This window comes from Eschrichtius robustus, chromosome 3 (assembly GCF_028021215.1).
Source record: "Eschrichtius robustus isolate mEscRob2 chromosome 3, mEscRob2.pri, whole genome shotgun sequence".
NCBI lineage: Eukaryota > Metazoa > Chordata > Mammalia > Artiodactyla > Eschrichtiidae > Eschrichtius > Eschrichtius robustus.
The window spans coordinates 101,031,319-101,055,098 of record NC_090826.1 but is presented as its reverse complement, the minus strand read 5'-3'; the positions used below and the strand labels follow the sequence as shown (position 1 = coordinate 101,055,098).

The 23,780-nt window shown below is 35.0% G+C and overlaps 1 protein-coding gene across 2 annotated transcripts in view; it reads left to right on the top strand.

Annotated features, from left to right (window-relative positions):
* Nucleotides 1–16,950, top strand: part of TRIM33 (tripartite motif containing 33) — a 161,756-nt gene extending 144,806 nt beyond the window's left edge. Inside the window, exons 12-20 of one of the 2 annotated variants that reach the window (XM_068540554.1) lie at nt 1,978–2,110; nt 3,540–3,603; nt 6,102–6,261; nt 7,706–8,055; nt 10,165–10,288; nt 12,006–12,080; nt 13,798–13,950; nt 15,374–15,424; nt 15,504–16,950. In XM_068540554.1, the coding sequence (XP_068396655.1) occupies nt 1,978–2,110; nt 3,540–3,603; nt 6,102–6,261; nt 7,706–8,055; nt 10,165–10,288; nt 12,006–12,080; nt 13,798–13,950; nt 15,374–15,424; nt 15,504–15,716 (1,323 nt within the window). In that variant the 3' untranslated portion in view covers nt 15,717–16,950. The remainder of the gene's footprint in view (nt 1–1,977; nt 2,111–3,539; nt 3,604–6,101; nt 6,262–7,705; nt 8,056–10,164; nt 10,289–12,005; nt 12,081–13,797; nt 13,951–15,373; nt 15,425–15,503) is intronic. The other variant, XM_068540555.1, reaches the window with a different exon arrangement.
* The last annotated feature ends 6,830 nt before the right edge of the window (nt 16,951–23,780 follow it).

Below are 23,780 nucleotides of genomic sequence, written 5' to 3'. Positions count from 1 at the left end.
TCATTCCCCTGACCAGAGGTTGAACCTGGGCCTGGTAGTGAAAGCCTGGCATCCTAACCACTAGGCCACCAGGGAACTCTCCTGGGATTGTTTTCTTAATTTCTCTTTCTGATAGTTTATTATTAGTGTATAGAAATGCAGCAGATTTTCATATATTGATTTTGTGTCTTGCAACTTTACTGAATTCATTTATTCTTACAGTTTTTTGGTGGCGTCTTTAGGATTTTCTATATATAATATCATGTCATCTGCAAATAGTGACAGTTTGATTTCTTTCTTTCCAATTTGGATGCCTTTTATTTCTTTTTCTTGTCTAATTCTCTGGCTAAGACTTCTAATACTATGTTGAATAAAAGTGGTGAGAGTGGGCATCCTTGTCTTGTTCCTGATCTTACAGGAGAAGCTTTCACTTCTTCAGCTTTTCACTGTTAGGTGTGATGTTAGCTGTGGGCTTATCATAAATGGCCCTTATTATATTGAGGTACATTCCCTCTGTACCCACTTTGTTGATAGGGTCAACTTGTATTTATGATGAAAACTATTTACTTTAGGAGAGTCTTCCCTTGCCTGTAATGTGTTGTGAGCTGCTTTATTCTGGTCATTTTTATATCAATCCAATCCTACCTTGGTTTGTATCTATAGTTTTCTTCAAAGTTTCTACTTTGATGCCATTCTTTCCTGTTTTATAGCCTTGAAAATCAGTGTGATTTTGAGAGGAGAGTGAGAAGTAAATGTATATGTTCAGTTTTCTGTTTTTGTTTTTGTTTTTTTTAAATATTTATTTATTTATTTAATTTTTGGCTGCATTGGGTCTTAGTTGGGGCATGTGGGATCTTCCGTTGTGGTTCGCGGACTTCTCTCTAGTTGTGATGCTTGGGCTCCAGAGTGCACTGGCTCAGTAGTTGCAGCACGCAGGCTCTCTAGTTGTGGCACGCGGGCTCCAGAGCTCATGGGCTCTGTAGTTGCGGTGCGCAGGCTTAGTTGCCACATGCCATGTGGGATCTTAGTTCCCCAACCAGGTATCGAACTGGTGTCCTCTGTATTGCAAGACGGATTCTTAACCACTGGACCACTCGGGAAGTCCCCCAGTTTTCTGTTTTGAATGAGAAGTAGATTTGCCTACAAAGTAATCTTGCCTCTAGTAGAAGATTAAAAGAGGCAGGTGTGGGTAAAAGTAGATCAGTAAGCAAGAAGATTAGCAGTCACTTAAGTAAGAATAGTTTAACTATCTCTGATATGGAATAGTGTAAAATTTTTCTTAAGGTAATTTTCATAATTAAGTAGTGTTTGTTACTATTTCTTACATAAATATTTTCTCATTTCATCATCACAGTTCTTCATTGTGGGTGGGATGTTTAAAAATAGGGGACTGATATACAAATTGGGAACCAGCTCACAGTCACAGTGCGAGCTCCTCTGGCTTTAACCTTCTGCATATAAAGTGCGAAAAAGGCTCAGTTTTCCTGTTGACTGCCGGCTTTTTTGTGTGTAATAAGGGAACTTATATCCCAGGCTAAAGGCTTTCTGTTGAGTATACAGACATTTCAAAGCTTTTAAATTAGGTACTGACATGATTCGATACCTGTTTAGTTGAATGATTCTGGCAGGACCATGGATATTGATACTAGGGGCAGGATGCTGAAAACAGGATCCTGCATCAACCTTGAAAAAAGGCAAAAATGTAAGAGTGTGTCAGAGGTATTTTCATAGTAAAACACGAAGGATTTAGTGGGTTATTGGGTTTTGTCTTGAGCTCCCAATCATTTATTGAAGCATATTAATTATAGCTGTATTCACATAAACTATATACTATTTGGGTCCTCGAGGGAGCATAAGGAAGCAACAATTAAGCCAATTTTGATATAAGGTAATCTGTTTATTAGTAAACTGTGAGCATAAGTGATTATACTAATGAAATTAATAACTTCTCCTCTGCTTTAATCAAAACAAATTTATCTTTTTGTTCTTTTTCTTTAGTTGGAAGATGCTGGTTCAAGTAGTTTAGATAATCTACTAAGTAGATACATCTCAGGCAGTCACCTACCCCCACAGCCCACAAGCACCATGAATCCCTCCCCAGGACCCTCTGCCCTATCACCAGGATCATCAGGTAAAGTCAACTGAGGTACTGTCTCATTTCTTCAACACCTTAAAAAAGTATCTCTCAGTATATGTATTAGGGTTCTCCAGAGAAATGGCACCAGTAGGAGAGGGGTGTGTGTGGAGAGAGAGAGAGGAGACAGAGGTTAAGGAATTAGTTGGTCCAATTGATTGTTAGGGCTGGCAAGTCTGAAATCTGCAGGGCAGTTAGCAGAGTGGAGACACAGGGAAGAATTGATGCTAGTCTTGAATCAAGGCAAAATTCCTTCTTGCTCTCGGGACCTCAGTCTTTTCTCTTAAGGTCTTCAACTAATTAGAGGCCCATCCTCATTATGTTTTACTCAGAGTCTACTGATTTAAATGTCAGTGACATCTAAAAAATACCATTGCAGCAGCATCTGGATGCTGCTGGCCAAACAACTAGGTACCATACTCTAGCCAAGTTGAGACATAAACTTAACCATCACAGTAACATTTTTTTTTTCCTGATTGTTCTAATTATTTTTCTTTCAATACTGTGGGCAAGCTTCAGCGAACTGAAATAATAATATATATCTGTCGTGTACACTGTTCAGAACTCTAATGTACCCCTCCCTCAACCCCCAGTTGTATTCATGTTTTTGCTGGATTTGTAGATGAATTTAATTTCTATGTCTTCTGTTTTACAATACAGGTTGTCAGTTGAAGAATTCTTTGGTTTAAATCCAAGTTTAAAACACTTTGTTAAATAATGAAAAAATTGAAAATTTGTTTAAAAAGCAAGAATTGAGGAAGGGCAAGTGAATTTTCAATTTGCAGTTAAAAACTTAAAATTTACTGGCAACTATTAAAATGTGACTCATCAGGTCCTGAGCTATAGATCTCTTCCAGAATCCCAGTTTTGTTAACCCTATTACATGAATGAGTGATTAAAGCATCTCCAAATAGATTGACAGTGCAGAAGTGGTTATGGGATATATTCATGGTTTCTTACTGAAACATACCACCTCATTATTTCTACAGTAAGAGTAGTTCAACTCTAAATGTGGGTTTTTCATGAGATGCATCATTAATACATTTTTTGCATCATATTATTTTTGAGGTTTAATATAAGTATTCCAGGACTTTTAAAAGGAAGAATAATTAATAGGAATCTAGGTAAGATATTTACCAAATGCGTGGGACGGCAAATAGCTTTCTCTTGATACGGTAGTTTCCGTTGATTGAATAGTGTTGCTCTGAGAGGATTCTGAGAATGGTATCTGGGCTCAGCTGAGAGAAACTGATTGATAGCTGCCAACAATAACACATGAAATCCTTGACTTAGAGACTAAGACAAGGGCTGATTTTCCAGGAATTGCTGAATTGCCTTATGATGATACTTGAATTCTGTAATTAGTAGGTAGAATTCTGAATTTTCTTACCTGCATAGTTATTCATTTTGACTTATTATTTTTCAGGTTTATCCAATTCTCACACACCTGTGAGACCCCCTAGTACTTCTAGTACTGGTAGTCGAGGCAGGTGAGTATTTACATTATTAATAGCTTTATTTTTTCTTTTTATCAAGAAAAATTTCAAATACGTATTCTAAAAAGTAGACTATTATAATGAACTCCCGTATACTTTTCACCCATCTTCAACAATGATCAAGTTATGGCCAGTCTTATTTCTTCTATACTCCTACCCATTCCCCCCATTCTAAATTATTTTGAGATAAATCTCAGACATTTTATCATTTTACTTGTGATTGTTTCAGTAAATATCACTTAAAGGTAAGGATTTAAAAGTTTTATAACTATGGAACCATTATCACACCTAAAAAAAAAATTTAATAGCTAACTCTCTAACATCAGTAGAGCTCTAGTTAATGTTCAGATTTCCCAGTTTTTCTCATAAATGCTTTTTTTTTTTGTTTCTTTGAATCAGATTCAGATAGGCGCTGCTATACATTGCCATCAACACATATGTTGAGGTCAAACTCAGTGTATTTGTTGAAGAAATGTATTGTTTTTCTTACAGAGTTTTCCTCATTTCCCCATCTTGTCATTTAAATACACTACCTTCTGTTTTTTTCTCTATATTGGTATTTAGATCAGGAGATTTGATTAGATTCAGGTTTGATTTGAGGGAAAGGGGTAGGGAGAATACTTCATTGTGGTGATGTGTACTTCTTTCAGGGTCACAAAATGTCTGGTCACTTTTGTTGATTTTTTTTTTGTGATAGCACCCATTAATGATCATTGCCTTAGCTCTTTTTTTTTTTTTTTTTTACTAGTTTAAAAATGATATTTTAATTATGGTATCATACCTTCTTTGTTTATTAGTTTAGAATACTTCTGTAAAGAGAAATTTTCTGCCATCAGCTATTTGATTATGGGAAAGGTAGAATAAATTGTTTCTTTCTCTTTATTTACCTATTTTTATAATAATGAGTTGATTCCCAGCACCCTCCAACAGTGACCAATGAATGTTATTAACTTTATGGGCTTATATATTTAAACATACCTTATATGTTCTAAAATTGTAGTTGTTATTTTTATTGATGCTTAAATTGTTCCATATTTGTCCTATCAGAACTTTTCCAAGTTGGCTTCATAGTTCTTTTGCTATAACCCCAGTAGTTGTTGAAAGCATTCTTGTTTCCTGTCCTAATGTTCCAGGTTCATCTTTTACATTTCTTGCCTCAGGCCTGAAATCAGAGATTTCTCTAGGAAATCCTGGTCATGTTAGTGGGGAAATGGTGCTTCAAGACAATCTTCTGGGTACTAGGGGCACTCACTGCTACTGAATTGTTCATGGTTTCTTACGCCTTTTTGGTGGACAGAGAGCTAAGAAATGGTAGTGTGGGGGATTTCCCTGGTGGTCCAGTGGTAAAGAATCTGCCTTACAATGCAGGGGACGCGGGTTTGATCCCTGGTCAGGGAACTAAGATCCCACATGCCGTGGGGTAACTAAGCCCGCGTGCCGCAACTACTGAGTTCGTGTGCTTCAACTAGAGAGCCTGTGTGCTGCAAACTAGAGAGCCCACGTGTCCTGAAGCCTGCGTGCCCCAACTAGGGAGAAGCCCATGCACCGCAACGAAGAGCCCGCTCACCACAACGAAAGATCCCGTGTACCGCAGCTAACACCCAAGGAAGCCAAAAATAAATTAAATAAATAAATAATAAATAAATCTTTTTTAAAAAAAAAGAATTAAGAAAAAGAAATGGTAGTGTGGAAGAGTGTGTGTTAAAGGTAAATGTAATAAATGTCGACTGACTTTTATTCTTTAGTTTGAATAATTTAGTGCAATGTAAGAAAGATTTTATTTCAGATATATGAATGTTTTGTATTTGTATATATATGTGTATATGCATTTTGAAGACTGGTTCTATATTATATACTTGCTTGGCTTTTAAATTATACTTTAAATAATCAGTACTTTTAGAAGAAAAGTACAAATTGAGTGAAAAAGGTTTTCATTTTCGACAGTAATACAGTCTTAGTTATTCACTCTCTTGCCAGTGGTTTTGGTTTGTGGACTAGATAGAAACAATTAGTCATGTACCTGTCCTCTTAGCCTATTATCCCATTAATTCAGATAAGGACTCAAAAGCTGAAACAGTGATTCCTTTGAGGACACTTCATGAACCACTGTTATTGAGGTTTCCTTCAGATGTTTGGGGGTAGAGAAGAATTTAAACTTCTTTTATTATAGAGAGAAGCAATCACTATACTAATAGCCTAGACAAATGATTGTTTACTAGATTCCTTAAATGATATAATATAAGTGCCTCAGACCATAAAATGTATTTTTCAGGTCCTCTGAAAGTTTGACCTACGTTTTTTAAAAATTTGAAGCTAAGTTTATAATACACTCCTCTTAATTGCATTATGAAGTATCCTTATCTGCTATAAAGTTAATAAATTGTTTTCAGTTTAATGAACATTTCATATAACTTAACAAACTTTTCATATAATTGTTTTTATGTACACCATACAGACAAACATATGTGACCTTTATTTGTTGTTTTTGTTAGCTGTGGGTCGTCAGGAAGAACTGCTGAGAAGACAAGTCTTAGTTTCAAGTCTGATCAAGTGAAGGTCAAGCAAGAACCTGGCACTGAAGATGAAATATGTAGCTTTTCAGGAGCTGTGAAACAGGAAAAGACAGAGGATGGCAGGAGGAGTGCCTGCATGGTAAGTTCCCAGTGGAATCTGTCAGGGATTTAAGGAGGTCACTTCACTGATTCTTCCATCTCTGCATGTATTAGTCTGGTTAGTGGTCCTGTGGACCTGTATTCATTTCTGAATTTTTATGCGTGGTATAACCCAGATATCTCTTTTTCTAACTGAATTTTTTCATCTAAGTGTCAACTGTAATTGATGAGAAAAGACTTAATTGTATTAAGGACTCGTTTCAAATTTTAGTTTGTAATCGGTCATTATTTTTGCCATGATTCTAAATTGGGTTCTAGCTTGTTCTAAATTTATTAATAATTTCAGTAGTCACATTGAGACTCAAGCCACAAAAATCCTTGGCTATTTTCCCTGGACTGGTGAGCTCGGGATTACGACCGCTGACATGAAAGAAGTTTAATGCTCACAGAGTTTTGTGATGAGAAGATTGCCTTTGGCTTATGAATTATTAACCATTTTAGAATTCCTCAGGTAGAACATTTTATAAAATTTATAGTATAGAATGAAGGAAGGCCCAAGTCCCTCTTTATTTAGAAATTTTGATCTTGGTTTTTTCTTCCTACCTACACTTATGTCTCATTTTCTACATGGTTGGCACATAGAAATTTCAACTCTATGTAGATTTAGAGAGTACTGATCTACATAATCTCTTCACTCAGAACTTGGTTTGGAAAGTACCCCCCAAAAACAGTGCAAAATGGTGGTGAAAGATTTAACATTGTCACAATCTTCCTATATTGGTAGAATGATAAGTGGGCAGAAGAACATTTCAAAATGCTTTTCAAAAGCTATATGACAATAAGGACCTACTGTGTAGTACAGTGAACTATATTCAATATCTTGTAATAAGCTATAATGGAAAAGAATCTGAAAAAGTGTGTGTGTGTGTATATATACACACATATATATACACACACATATATATATATATAACTGAATCAATTTGCTGTACACCTGTATCCAACATAACATTGTGAATTAACTATACTTCAATTAAAAGAAATGGTTAAAAAACCCAATATAAAGGGGAAGAAAAAGCTATGAGACAGATTGTTGAGTGAAAAATAGTGTATCATAGTCAGCTCTCTACAGGAAAAGTATAACCCTATGCTCACTTCCCAATCAATGTGCTTAACAGTTTAATTAATTCCTTTATTATCCAAGTGAACCAATATTACAGAGATTGCTCCCTAAAATCATACATTAACATGCCTGAATAACTTTGGGGTTATTTTCATTCTTTTATGTTACTAATATGATTTCAAATAATTTTATAATAAATAATAGTAAATTCCAAAATAATTTTAAGTTATGTCAGTATATCATGTTGTTTATACATGTTGACAAAACTTTAAACACACAGAGACACACATGCATGCACACACACACTGCAAACAGTATGGATTAAATGATTGTTCAAGAATTTGTCCTTGCTTTGTTTTAGTTGAGCAGTCCTGAGAGTAGCTTGACACCACCTCTTTCAACTAGCCTGCATCTAGAGAGTGAGTTGGACGCATTAGCAGGCCTGGAAAACCACGTGAAAACTGAACCTGCAGATGTGAATGAAAGCTGCAAACAGTCAGGGCTCAACAGCCTTGTTAATGGAAAGTCCCCAGTTCGAAGTCTCATGCACAGGTCGGCAAGGATTGGAGGAGATGGCAGCAGCAAAGATGATGACCCAAATGAAGATTGGTGTGCTGTCTGCCAAAATGGAGGGGATCTCTTGTGCTGTGAAAAATGTCCAAAGGTCTTTCATCTAACTTGTCATGTTCCAACACTTCTTAGCTTTCCAAGGTACAAGTGAAATAACTGATTTTTTGTTGTTTATTTTTATAAGCTAAAGAAGTAACAAAATTATTCAGGGCAGATAGCCTTCTTAATGACTGCCTATTACTCCATTACCTTCTAGAGAAATTAACAGCTGAATGAAGAAATGTCCAAGATCTAAGTTGTGCATTAATGTTAAAAAAAAAAAAATAGACTATTTCCTGGCCTTCAGTTTATACTTAATATAAGCAAATTAGATAAACCTGTAAATTATGAGGTGCAAGAGACTAGGGTATTGAGAAACTTAGTTGATTTCCTCTTGAAGATAATTTTTTAATCTATTGCCATCAATTTTAATAGGGTCTATAATAATGGCTTTATTTATGAATACTATTCAGTTTGAGGCAACTCTATTGGATCTTACCAAAAACTTACTTTTCTAATGTTTGAAAGCTCTTGAAAGGCATTTTAAAGAAAAAAAACCAAGTACTTTGTAAAAATACCTTTAATGTCTTGAATTTTTTGAGGAATAGCTTCATGTTGACCACTGGAAGCTGTTAGTTGGTAGTGCCTGCCTGAAGCACAGTGTGCAGATTTCTCAACTTTCTCAACTTTTCCTAGTTGGAATGTCTTTTAGTCATTAACTTTGGAATGGACAGTTACTGAATTCGTTATTTAGAAGAGAAGATCGTACGGTAAAGATAAAGATTGGGGCAACATATGAGCATTGTCCTCAGACTATATGACCCCCTTGGCGGCTAAGTCTGATTTCAAGCATTAAAACATTCATTGATGAGCATCCAGTGCAAGCTGATGATTCCAGCTAATACAGCAGAACAAATGTGCTGGGCTGGGTTACGATACCTGTAGTCTGGTTGTAATTCTGTAGTGAACTAACTTAATTAGCTTGGATGGTTCACTGATTTTCAGGGATTAGTTTCTGCATCTACGAGTAGTAGAGTTTGGATTAGAAGAGCTCTTTTTCTTCCCTTCCATTTAACATATTTATGTTCGTGGTATTTCGTCTCCAATTGATTTCAGAGACCATAAAATAGTAGAATCATACTTATTTCTTTAAGCCTTCCTTCTTCCCCTACCCTAACCCCCTGGTTTTTTAAGTGAAAGTAAACCAGTGTCCTTGGGAAAACCCAGCTTCTTTCTGCCTATAGATGAAAGATTCACATTTTTTCTCAGATTCCTGAGAAGTAATGATTTTAGTTGATTAATGCTACCCTTTCTGAAAAATTCAGCCTTTAGTATTAGAAAAGTAGTGGATATATGAACAGTGCCAGAATATTTTTCTGAAGCATTGTAATTCTTACCTAAATCTTAGAAGGTGTAGTCCTTTGCCACAGATGTATTAAGGATCTTCTTTTTCTTTACTCTTTTAGAAAAAAACATTGGCATTTTGGTCTTGAAATTAAGGCTTTTCATATTTTTGTTTCCGTTGGATAGTAACATCTGCTGGAACGTTAGAATTTTGCCACTGAAAGCTTTCTCTCAAAGGCAGATGCTTTGGAAGGAATTGAAACTGTTGACACAGTTTTAGTATAATCCCTAGACTTAGAATATATATATGATGGGGGAGAGAAAGGGGAGAATGCATTTGAAGTAATCAAATTGGAGTTTATGGTTTGATAGAAATCCTGATACAAAAAACTATTGACTGAGCAGATTTAAAAGACTGGCCATGAAAAAGTAATTGTTATATTTTTGGCATCTTTTATACATGCCAAAACAGTACAAGATACCTGAGGGACTGTATCGTGTACTCCTTTCTTCATGCATATGAGGTCACTGTCATGGTCATACCTGGGATATTGAGAATTGGTCTTACGCTGCAAGTGCTGATCATCAGCTTTGTGCTATGAAGAGACAGACCCCTTTTGAATAGAGATAGTGGGGTTGGTTATATTGCTTTCCAGAAGGTAATCAGTTGAAGAATGGAAACATTTGGGGAAGCTTTTATCACATAACTTCACTTTATGAGATGTGGCAAAAATAGTACCTCTCTTTTCCACAAAAACTGGAAAGGAAAGAAAACAAAGAAACTGGAGACTTACCTCTAGGGAACTAGCTTCCCTAGAGTGGGTTTTGTTACAATTACATGGACTAATTGCCTATTTCCTTCTTTAGTGGGGACTGGATATGCACATTTTGCAGAGATATTGGGAAACCAGAAGTTGAATATGATTGTGATAATTTGCAACATAGTAAGAAGGGGAAAACTGCACAGGGGTTAAGCCCCGTGGACCAAAGGGTAAGTGTCAAATAAGTTGATTTATTATTAGGGATTCTGTAGTTGTGTGGCTATACATCTTTTTTTTTTTCTTCAGTGTAATATACATATAACCTGATAAATTTTCATTTTTTAATCTCATTATCTGATGGTATGTTCATAATTTCTGAAATCTGTATCTGTAGCCCTCAGCTCTAGGCTCTTATATCTAGCTTCCTCATACTTAACATTTCCCAGCCAAAATCTTGATTTCTAATCCTCTCCTTCAAAAAGCAAAAGCAGGGGACTTCCCTGGTGGTGCAGTGGTTAAGAATCCACCTGCCAGTGCAGGGGACACGGGTTCAAGCCCTGGTCCGGGAAATCCCACATGCTGTGGAGCAACTAAGCCCGTGCGCCACAACTACTGAACCTGCACTCTAGAGCCTGTGAGCCACAACTACTGAAGCCCACATGCCTAGAGCCCGTGCTCTGCAACAAAGACATGCCACCCCAATGAGAAGCCTGTGCACCGAAACAAAGAGTAGCCCCTGCTCGCCACAACTAGAGAAAGCCCGCGCACAGTAACGAAAACCCAATGCGGACAAAAATAAATAAATAAATAAACTTATTTATTTATTTATTTATTTTTTTAAAAAGCAAAAGCAAGAAAATAACGACATAAAAAACTGCATCCCTCTCTCAGTAATTCCCATCATCAAATGGTACCACCGGTCATCTCTGTTGCTCAAGCCAGAAATCTGTTAGAAATAGAAGAATCAGGAATGACTATAATACCATTTTCTCACTTCCTCCACCATTACCTTCTGAGACAGCCATCATAGTTTTTCATCTGCACTATTGTAATATCTCTTCGCTGAACTCCCGGATTCTACTCTTGCCCCCTTACAGTCCATTTTCTACGCAGTACATAGTGTTCTTTTTTAAATATGTAAACAAGTCTATCACTTCCTTGCTTAAAATCTTCTGATAACATCCCATCGTATTAAGAATGAAATCCAAAATCCTCTCATTTCACTCAGATTTCTGCTGATCTGGTCTATAGTCTGATCTCCAAAGACAAAATATCTTTCACATACTTCTGTGGTCATTGCAGTTATGTTTGGCTTTGATCTAATGTATAAACTTGCAAAATCCATCTTCCACTCTCTTTGAGGAGAAGGTATGTGTTTAGAGTATACAAACAGATATTAATAAGAAGTTAAAGCATATAAACACTGTAAATGTAAAAATGCATATCAATTTACTTCTGATTGTATAACAAAATTCTAGAATTGGACTGAGAAGACACAGACAGTTTTTACTTAATTTTGAGCCTGAGCAGAATCTTTTCAAGAAAGGGAATAGCATGTGTCTTGCCTGCCTCAGGGAATTAATATGAGTAGCAACAATCATAAATTCTTGTACAAAATGCTGTATGTTGCTTTAATGACTCCTTTCTATTTGTATAAATAGTTACGAGGTAATAGTAGGTAAATTACCTGAGTTATCAGATAAGAACAAAGGCACTCTGTCTTTGATAAGTTCACTTAAAGTAGGACAGAAGATAGTCATAGTCTCAAACCTAAATAGAAAACAAGGTAGTTTTCTTTGGGTATATATTTAGTTGGATAGCTAGTATGTAAGAGGCTTATCTTCAGTGTGTTGTAATAATACTTTGTACTGATAAAATTCTCATTCTTAAGAATATCTTTTTAGAGGGAAAACATTTCATGGGTTTTCCTTTCTTTTCTTGGGCCAGAAATGTGAACGTCTCCTGCTTTACCTCTATTGCCATGAATTAAGTATTGAATTCCAGGAGCCAGTTCCTGCTTCGGTGAGTTGTTTACCTTAGTACCTTCCTGTTGAAGAAGTTTTAGTATAATACTTAAGAGTATGGGCTCTGGCCGTAGACTGCTAATGTTAAAACTCAGGCTTGAATAATCTCCTCAACCAAGGTGCTCAAATTCTCTTTTCTAATACTGTTCCTTCCCTCATTGGGTTATTTCAAGGATTCTGTACAATAACCTGTGTAAAATGTTTTAGCATAGTACCTGATAAAATTTCTGAGTAATAAGAAGTACTTGTGATGTTATTAGGGCTAAATGGCTATGAGATTCACTTGTTAAAATTGCAGTTTGTTTTTAAAGACTGTTGCTGTGATAAAAACTTAATGAATTTAATTTCCACTTCCTCTTTTATTGGGTTGGCCAAAAAGTTCATCTGGGTTTTTCCATAAGATGTTACAACCCAATACTTTTAAAATGGACATAAAGGATACAGGTACAGGTATAATGGAAAGAGTCTTGAACTAGGAATCAGAAGACTTAACTTTTCCTAGTTCTGCCATTAACCAGCCTTATAACTGGGGAAATTACGTAATTTTCTGCCTCTACTTTTTTAACTGTACAGTGGGAATATTGAACTAAATTATTTCTAAGGTTCCAGTCCTACGATTGATTCTAGGATCTATATCTTAGGGAGAAAATAACTCTATATAAGTATTAATTTGAATAAAAGTGTAAAGTTGAACCTTGCTCACTGGTTCTGCTTCATAAGGCCTCTTTTATGAACATTCAAGATTAAGAGAAGACTGTGGGAAAATTTGCAAGCCAATGCCCTTTGTTTATCTTACAGGAGATTTTTGTAAGGAGTAAAGGCTCTAAAATTCCATAGTAAAAGGAGTATCAGGGATGCTCAGTGCCTTATAAATGGGATAAGAATATGCAACACATATTTACTTGCCGTCAGTTGTTGAATTAAGATAATATTGAATACCAGGCCTGTTGTAGAGTATTGAATAGTAATTTGTTTACTGGGTAGGCTCAGGAATGGATTTTAAAGTACAAAAGGTCTAGATACAAGGAAGATGTTTTGTTCAGATAGTAATCATCTGATACCAGGAAGTCTGTCTGTTCTTCAAGTTTAGGGACTTTACAGTAGAAGATTACTTTCCAATGTTTTCTTTTCATGAACTATTTAAATAGTTTCTCCATGTTCAGTTATTTTGCAAGGATACAAATTTTTGGCCAAGAGTTGCAGCCAGAACTCCCAAGTATAATCCTAAATGATTAATAAAAATATATCTTGTGTTACTACAGTCTTTTCCCCTCTATTGCTATGTCCAGAGTTCTCTGTGATACAAGGTTTTATCCTCTAAAAGATACCATACTCTAATAATAACAATACATTTTGTAATCTTTTTCCCTTTTTTAAAAAAAAACAGGAGTCATACAATTCTGATGGGCTAGATTTGTCCTTAACACTACTGGTTGGCTACCCTTGCTGATTGCTTTTTTTTCCAAATTTTCTTATTAAAGATAGAACTTTGGGTCCTTCACTAACCATGGACACTGCCACATATTCTGAATATGATTTGATTTTCATGATGTGCTGCTTCTGGCAGAAGATTTAAAGTACAATTCATTATACTCAAAATTTGCATGCAGCTGGCTCAATCTACACGTTTTTCTCTAAAATTAATATGCTTTGCATTTTCAAATTAAACACTTCGGCATTTTTTTGAGAATCTTTATCTATCCTTGTTTCTTTAGATACCAAACTACTATAAAATTATAAAGAAACCTATGGATTTATCCACCGTGAAAAAGAAGCTTCAGAAAAAACATTCCCAACACTACCAAATCCCAGATGACTTTGTGGCTGATGTTCGTTTGATCTTCAAGAACTGTGAAAGGTTTAATGAAGTATGTTAGCTTCCAAACTATAGAGTCTTGGATTAGTAGTTTTTATTTGTTTGCTTACTTGGTTATTGGATTTTGTTTTTCCTGCCAAGAGATTTTTCTAAGTTGATTTTTTAAATTTATTCTGCTTCAGTTCTGTCAAAAGTAAAATTTGATTGCGTCCACAGCTCCAAAGAAGAAAGTTTACTGTGTATAATTTGAAGTATATACTTAAATATAATGTAATAAATTAAGAATATTATTGGATATCCCTTTCTGTACATGTTGAGGGTTGAGATAAGTATAGAAGATAGTCTGTAGTTAAGTATATTTTGTGGGAAATGAATACAGACAAGCCTACATTTTGGGTACATTTAGGAAAGGCATTTGTGCCAGTGTCCTTTGATTTTGTTATTGACCATATAAATGTAGAACCTTAAAATTATAAACTCACGTGGCTCATCTTGAATAGTAGCCCAGAGTGTATAATGTTGAGTTATCTGATCTCAGCAATGTGACTTTCATTAACTTTGGTTATGTTTTTTTTTGAGAATAAAGATGAGCTATCCATACCTTTAGAAGAAATGTGATAGATATTTACCTCCTTCAAGGAAATTTTTGTTATCTTTGGGAAGCTCAAGTCTCTTATTGTTGAGGAATATTTTCATTATTATAAGAGAAGAAAATGGATGAGAATCCACAAAATCTTCTACTACTAAAATCTTTATTGCTGATAAAATTTGGGTGCCATATGAATGTTACTAAAAAATCAAATTGAATCATTTAAAGTGTACTCATAGTTGCCTCTGGAAGCATCTAGGTGACTTTTTAAAATAAAAAAAAAAATTTTCTTATTAGGTGACAAGTTCTGGTCACCTTTATAGCAGTGTGCCACAGAGAATATAGTAAAACCTTACTCACTCGAAGTTAAATTAATACAGTCCCAAGTTTCTTGTCTTATTTTCTAATTCAGTTAGATTATTTTCAAATAAGTATACTTTCATGAACCATAGCTAACATTTGCCAGGAAGAAGACTCGTTTTATCTGCTTTAATAATAGTTAACTAAATTATGATTAACAAATTGCCATACAGATAGAATTCTGACTTAGTGGTTGTTGAAAGTTTGGCAGTTTTTAAAAAAATATTTCTTATATCATTTTTTTCACAAATATTTTTCTCTTAAATATATTGATGTATTCAAACCAACTCCTACTCAGGTTGACCTCACTAATTCAGAAATTGAGACAATTTTGCAGTAGCTTTAGTAATAGCTTTGTTAAGAAAGGGGGTCCATGTTCTGTATAATTTTAGAAAGCACTTGATCTGGTCATAGCAATTTGTTCCTCCTAGTATGGCTGACTTTCGTCGCCAATCCTATGCAGTCTTATAACTTTAGAAAGGATTATAATTTCCCTTTTTTTTTTTGACTCTGGTATCCTTTTTAGATGATGAAAGTTGTTCAAGTTTATGCAGAAACACAAGAGATTAATTTGAAGGTAAGCTTTTCAGACCATGCAAACTTGGTGAAGGAATATGCATTACCAATAGGTGAATATTCCTATCTTTTGCTTGCAGGCTGATTCAGAAGTAGCTCAGGCAGGGAAAGCAGTTGCATTGTACTTTGAAGATAAACTCACAGAGATCTACTCAGACAGGACCTTCGCACCTTTGCCAGAGTTTGAGCAGGAAGAGGATGATGGTGAGGTAACTGAGGACTCTGATGAAGACTTTATACAGCCCCGCAGAAAACGCCTAAAGTCAGATGAGAGACCAGTACATATAAAGTAAAATGACATGAACTTAAATCAATTGTTTAAAAAAAGAAAAGAATGAAAAACTTTTATTTAAGTGTTGCTGGAATATCCTGCCTACAGTGGGCACCTCCTTGAAGAAGCTGATAGCTTTTACACAGTATTAGATTGAAATAATGGACAGAAAACACATTCTTGTCAAGAAAGGGGGAAGGACTCTATTTGCAACTTTGAAAGTAAAAACAAAAGTGAAAGTAAAATGATTTGAAGATTTCTGTTACCACAGAGAATGGTTCTGATTGTTAGAATGGGCAGGTGTTGATGATCACTTGGTATTGATTGGTGCAGGATACTGAGTGTTCAGGTACTTAAGGGTCATGTCACTGGTTAAATTGTCTCTTTGGAGTAGAGTGCACAATTATTAAACCAACTTTTATGCCTCCCCCTCCACACATATACATACTGGCTTATTTTCTAGTTAAAAATCAAAGTTGCTCAGATTCCACTTTGATGTCAGTGCAGATGTGCATTGCATCATGCTGTTATATTTTCTCTCATTTTTATGCTGTTGGGCCTTAGTTTTATATTGGTTTAAAGGACTCAACAGTAGTTTATTTTCTGTTCATACTTAAGAGTCTAGGAAACATGACCATTGATCATCATTTAATCAACTTTAATGTTCTACTGAAATAAATATGTTAACTTTTCAGTAGCAGATCATTTACAGTAGTCATTTCCAGAAGACACTTCCACAGAATTGCACTTCCAAATCAAATCATCTGATCATAGCTATTCCCGTGAAAGGTAGAATGTTTGTTTGAAAATTAATCTAGTTTTCTGTACATTTAAAATTTGATTGAGAAGGTGACAGCTGGCTCTTATCCAGTCTTCCTTCATATCGGTTTTCTGATAGACCACTATTGGCAAACAGTAATCTGTCAACTACCAAATGTGTAAAATTTTCTGTATTTCACTTTGTCTTATTTGTAAATAGTGAACTAAAACTTCTGGCAGATCAGCAACATTTGCTGAGCCTGTTTTTTAAGCTAATATGTATTCTTACTAATGTTCCTATCAAGAATGGATTTGTAATATATGCTGTCTATTTCTAATGTTCACATTCATATTTTGAGGTTCTATCTTATTTTAATAGAGAACAGACTTCTCAGAAAATCTTCAGAAGCAGCTTATTATTAAAATATCAAAATATTGAAATAAACCCGGTGGGGTTAGAGTACTCATCCGTCCACCAAGTGGGACATTTGCATGGACTGGGGGCTTAAAGGACGTAGAAGAGACCTGTAAGTATATCCTGAAAATGAGCCAATCAATCCCCACTTGAATGGTTACTGGAGTAAACCCACCTTTACTACTCTGATTTTAGCACCCGAGGCAGATAAACCACCTTGGCTCTGTTTCATTTTTCTTCTCTTCATTTGTGATGCTCAGATCCAAGATGCGTGTTCTAGACTGTGTACAGGCTTCTCTTCTGTTGAGTTAAAAATTTTAGTCCTACTTTTGTATGGACATGTTAGAATGTAAAGTGACCAAAATAGAAGACTTGCCATTAGATATTTTTCAGACATCAGCAGATTTGTGGCAAATCATTTGCCTTTTTAAAAATTCAGCTTGAACAGTTCAGACAGTAGACTACTCAGAAAAAATTATTTGACATAATTGTCTAAGAGGTAAATATTTTTTAGTGCGTATTGAATCAAATAAAGTGCTCTAAAGAAGTTATTATACAGATTTCTTTGGGTTGTTTTTCTTTTCTTAACAAGTGGCGGGGGTAAAAATGAATATGATTCAAGCCTTCTGATGGTATATTGGTTTTATTATTGCTATTGACTTCATTCTGTGGCTTTCTTTTAGCTGCTTTTTCAGTGTCGTTATAAGTTAAACTTCAAAACATATACCAAACTGTTTTATCATTTTACTCAAATTTTAAGTTCTTAAGAACAGGTTTCTTATAAAAAGGAGAAAATTGTTTAAAAATGCCTTTATCTGTGTGCATTTTCCTCTTTCCCACAACATTCATGATTTCAGTTTATCAGGAGACTTACCGAAGGGCACATTTTTGGAAAGTGATGAGTAACAGTATAACTTCATTTTGCCAAGCCACTGAGTTCTAATATTTTATGCTTGCTCTTCATATGAATCCTTTTCACGAGTCTTAGATAATAGGTTCTACCAACGGGGGCAGAAACAAAAATTTTAAGTAAATATTTATTTCTTGATATTTGGGGCCTTAAATGGTAATGTGTTTCATTCAAAACATTTCCATGTTAGATGATGTTTTGGGTTTTTGTTTTCTTCTAATTTAAGATTAGTTCTTAAAAAGCTACTTATTGCCAGCATTTAACAGGCTTCATTTCTGTTAACAGAAGGTAGTTCATATGGCTGAGGAATTACTATTAAATTATATAGCTAGCAACAAACCACGTTTAAGTGAAGGTATTCACTTTAGATTTCATTAAAGCTTTTTTCTTGCACATTTATCATTGTGTTTCTAAGCTGATTTGTTCAGCACTAATATGACTGTAAAAAAGTATAAAAATTTAAATTGATATTCAGATATCTTACATGTTTTCCTATTCATTTATGTTTTAAAAAGGCAAACATTGAATATTGATCCCTGAAGGCAGTTTGTTTTGATACTCCCTTACAGTTGTATTCTTTCTTAAAAGGCAGTATTTTTGATTTGTAGATGTTAAATGTTTCCTTAAAAGCTTGCAAACTTTCACCACACTTCATTTTTCATTTTCACTAAGAACAAAGTGTTCCTCAGTCTGTTCCTCTGGCTTAAATTTGTCTTTTTTTTAGCACCGAGTGAAGGAATTGCTTTGCAAGGTGAAGCATGTATGTGTTCCAAAGTATGGTTAAATTGTAGGTCATGCTCTATATTGAAACATCAAATCATTACCACAGAGAAAGGTTAAGGCATTGAATCCACTGTTGAAATTATTCTTTTTGGAATCAACAAGGTACTTTCTGACTTCTATTCTTATATAAGGGAATTTTAAATAAATTTTAAAGTTAGTTAATTCTAATTTTTTGTTGTAACACTTTGAGATTTTTAGTTAATCCAAAGAAATAATGCTTTTAAATAGAAGCAAAAGGTTTATGGTGTGCAAATTATAGATGTACCAATTACCTCAGCAGGTATCCTGCCATGTAACTATTAGTGATTAGTTTTAATAAGCCAGTAGACTTAGGTTTTCTGACTATGCTCCTGGGTTGTGGCCTACCATACGTTATTGAACAGTCTCTTAGTATTCAAAATGGGAGTAGATGCTGTGGCCCCCTGTCTCTTGGCCTTTTAAGGTCCCTTACCCATGCCCACTCACATACAACACATGAAGTATAAAAATCTCATTACTTGAGGTCAGCACAGCTTATTTGCATACTTAACTTTGGATCAGTGAGTAGTTTTATAAAATCCAGCCTCCCCAACTTCCCTAGTTAAAACAATCAAGTTCTTAATTCATACCATGAATTCTTATACCATATATATTAATAATCTGCTGGAGGTGATCCAAGGTTTAAGGTGTATTACAGCTTGATCATATACCAGACCTGGATGTTTTATTTCTCTCACAGTTATCTCCTCCTTGATAAAGCAATAACACTGCTTTAAGTCTGTTGCCTAATAGCATGTCATAATTCTCTCCTGGATGGTGATTTTATAGGAAAGTTTGTATGCATATCACCCAGTCTATCTTTTAAAAATTAAGGAATTTAAATGTATGCTGGAGCTAATGACAATATATTGTGGCATTTTATTTTAAAAATTGGGGAAAGTTGCATATTTTTTTAAAAGTAGGCATTTGAGTAAAAGAATTGAAGGTACTTTTTTAAGAAAAAAATTTATATGCCACAGTTTACATAGACCTTTCAGATTTCAACATGTACTCTTGGATATAATGGTTTCTTTTACTTGGTCAAAATGCATGTATAACATTTCTTCCATTTAGTTCCTTGTGTTTGCCTTCGTGGTCTTTTATATATTTTTTATTGTATCTGAGACACAAAATTATCTTCGAAAATAAGTCAATTTGGATATATTTGTTATGATCAAACTACAAAATGTACAAAATTAAGTTTAGCCCTTTTCTAGAAAGCAAGTGATCTTTAAAATTAAAAATGCTGTTCTTTTAAATTCACCAAATTTGTATGTGGGAAGGCACTGAAATGATTTTGTAAGTGCCACTGCAATACTCCCTTTCAAGTGTGGCCTAAATTTCAATCTTAAGAACGAAATGCATGTCTGCTCCTGGTCTGAAAAATGTAGGTATTAACTATGTTTTAAATCACAGTGAAACATGTATATAAGCCTATAACAAAAAGATTTGTGCAATCTGAAAGCCTGTTGATTTTCTATGTAGACATACCTACACACGAAAGGGTTAAATTTACATCCTTACTAGTTCCTTGCTTCCAGTATTTCAACACTTCTCCCCTCATTATTATTATTACTAATATTACAATTACTATTATTTTTGCACATAGTTAACTACCCGTCAATATGATTCTGAAAGAAAAAGTGCTGTTTCTGTGGTATTGTATTCTCTAAATAATCATATTTAATTTTTTTAAACAAGGTTGCAGTTTCTAATTGTTCCGTTCCTGTGTTTTTTGCTGGTGTGTAATAAAAGCAAGATTTTCTTTTCATGGTTATTTAATACATTAGCTGCCTGTAAATATTTCTTGTTATAATGCTCTGGAATGTGTTGTAGAAGTTGTATTAGATTAGTTTAAAGCTTTGTTTGAAAGCCACATTGTTTTGGTTATTTCTATTAAATTAGAAAATTGAAAAAGTTTTCAAATGAATTTCTTTTTTTTTCTTCCTCTTTGAGTTGAGACTTAATCATTTAAATTTATTTTAAAAATTTATACTCTATGCGAGGCACTGGAGATATTGTCATGAACAAGATAAAATACAGTCCCTTCCCTCACGTGTTTAGACTCTGTTGGAGAATGATGAGTGCTATGATAGGGATTAACACATAGGAAAGGATCTAACCCCAAATTTTGTTGGTCAGGGAAGTGATCTCTCTCACTCATAAAAAATAGGACCAGGTAAAAGAGAAAAGGAAAAGAGAATAAATATACAGAAGCCTAAAAATGAAAGAGAACATCTATGTGTTCCAGGACCTGAAAAGTTCAGTTTGGCTGGAATAGAGTCTGGAATAGAATGTAAGTTGTAGTAGTAAAATACTGAGCTGGAGAAATGAGCAGGGTCCTTTTCAAGCAGAGGGGTTTGAAAGTCATGTTAAAGGGTTTGGGGCTTTCACTGAGGGCAACGAGGAGCCTCTGAAGAATATTAAGCACGATGGGACTTGGTGAGTTGACATAATCAGGTGTGCCTTTTTGAAGGATCATTTTAATTATGAAGAATGAGTTATATGAGGAGATTGGTAGTGGAGAGGCAATTGTAGGCTTTGAATAATCTAGGTGAGCCCTAAACTAGCTGTCTGGCAGTGGAGATGGAAAATAGCAGTCAAATTTTAGAGATTTAAAAAGTGAAATAGACCAATAACTGAGGCCATGCAGTTGCCTATGGCGTATTTTATGTGGTACCTATTAAAATAATAAAGAGAGGGGGAGAAAGGAATAGACTTGGGGATTTGTTGAGTTTAAGGTACCTCTGGAAAATTAAGGTGCAGGTAGATGTCCATAGTTATGGTGCTTACAAAAAATCCTTGGGCTGCAGAAAGAACCTGTAAGATACATCAGGAATCACGTCTGTTTTATTCATCACTGAATGCCTAGCACACGGTAGGCATGCTAGCACACAGTAGGCATTCAGTAAACAAATGTCAGAGTTGAGTCACTTGCATAATAGTTGGTAACTAAAACAATGTAAGCGTATGGTATTGCCTAGGAAATTTATACAATGAGAAGGGTAGAATACTTAATGATAGCAGAGGCAACAACATTTAAGGAGTAGGAAAAAAGACTCCACAGTTACACTATGGATTAGTCATGGAAGAAAGCCAGGAGAGCTGTCATGGAAGACAAGAGAAAAAGGTGGCAAGAAGGGGTATGAAGTATCAGTGATAAAGTGTTGGAGCAAGAGATGAAGTAATGCTAAAGTGGCTATTGAATTTAGGAATGCAGAAGCCATAGATGACCTTGGTAAGACCTGCTCCAGTTTGAGCAGCAGCAAGAGTTCAGTGGGTTAGATAATGACTGAGTGTAGACTGTTCTTTCAAGAAGTATGACTTTTGTTTTTCTTTAGGTTATACAGAGCTTAGGGCCATGAATAATCAAGTAAAATATCAGAATGAAACTTCCAAATTATCATCTTTCTAGATGCATTTCGTGTAGTGGAAAAAGCATGGATTTTGGCCATTGGGGACACTTTGGTTTAAATCTTTTGATTTGAAGTGATAGATTTACTGATCTGTGTGAACCCAGAGTTTACTGATTATTTGTGTTGTGAAATGGAGATAGTCATGTGCAGCTCATGGAATTGCTATGGACACAAGATCCTTTGTAGCCACAGGGTTGACACATAGTAAGTTCTCAACAACCATATAGCTTCCTTTTTCCTGTTTCTTCTTCCTGCTATTGGGATGAAAAGGGGGAAGGCTAGAAATGTAATTTCTCCCTTTTTACTGATGAAACAAGAAGAGACTTCAGTACAGGACCCCAAGGCTTTTAAATCTATCCTCAACTCTTAAGTAGTTAAACTTGTCCTTCACTAATTTAATTGGTCCTTAGACTTCTAGATCTCAGCATATACCCATATTTTGCTCTAGATTTTTAGGAAATAAAAAATGCAAAAAATGAATTGGTAGGATACAGTACCTAATGCCAGGTTTTGTCTCAAGCTTCCCCTTTTCATATTACTTGGGCTCAGGTGATGGTAAATATATCACTGTTCTTTCATTTACAAATATGTTACTGTTGTTGATTTGGAAAGGCAATACATAGGGACATCAGTTTCTGACAGTTTGGCAGACTGCATGCCCTGAGGAACTCTGATGGTTCAAACATCTGAAATGCTGGATAAGACTCACTTAAAAACAAACAAAACCCTTCTTTAAATGCATTGCTGAGCCAGAAAAGAAGAAAGATGCTCAAAGCTCCACCCTGTCACCTGTAGCATTTTTGCCAAAAGTATTTGACCTGAATCTAATTATGTGAAATAGACAAAAGTGGAATATAGGACATTTACGATGCATGATGTGAATTATTAAAGTAACTGCTGTGTAAAACAGGTATGGAGACTCTTCTAGATCAAACAGTGACATGAAATGCATGAACTGTGATTTGATCTTGAATTAAATAATCCCCATCATTAAAGACATTTTAGGCACGTCTGTGGAAATTTGTATATGAACTCTTAAATGATATGGAATATTTAATTTCCTTAGGTGTGATAATGGATTTGTGCTTATATTGGAAATCTTCTTAGGAGATGGCATGCTGTAATATGTAGGAATGAAGTATTTTATTACTGTAAATGGTTAGGCAAAATGTGTGTGTGTATGATAGCTGAAATCAGTTAAGGGTAGATGGATGCGTATTGTATTGTTTCAAACTTCTGGAGACTTGAAATTTTTCAAAATAAATTAATTTGGGGTCGGGGGGACAAAAAGCATGAATCCAGAGAGGTAAGCATTAAAGAAGACAACTGCTCCAGGTGTCCTAAGGACTTTGGAATGAGCCAAACTTTAAAATGGTGACAAAGCATAGGGCCTACATAAGTGTGAGGTCTAAGTGAGATACTCTTCCAAAACCTGGGACCTCAAAATATGATACACTCAGTGAAGGAATGAACCAGGATAGCCTGCCTCAGAGAGAGAACTGGGTGGAGGGAAGACAAAAAATCTTCCCAGAGAATTTGAACCCACAAGCCAACACAGACTCATACTTTTATGCAGTCAGAAAAATTAAAGTTGTTTCAGGTTAGAAGTGGTTTCAGGCACTTAACAGAATTAATGTTAATACTCCCTTACAGAAAACACTTTAGACCCAATCTCAAATAATTTTCATAGGTAGTGTTCCAATAGTCTTGGACTCATATTCAGAGTCACAAAAATGAGAAATTATTTTTTAAAAATCAGGAGAAACAGTAGGTTTTGACCTCTAA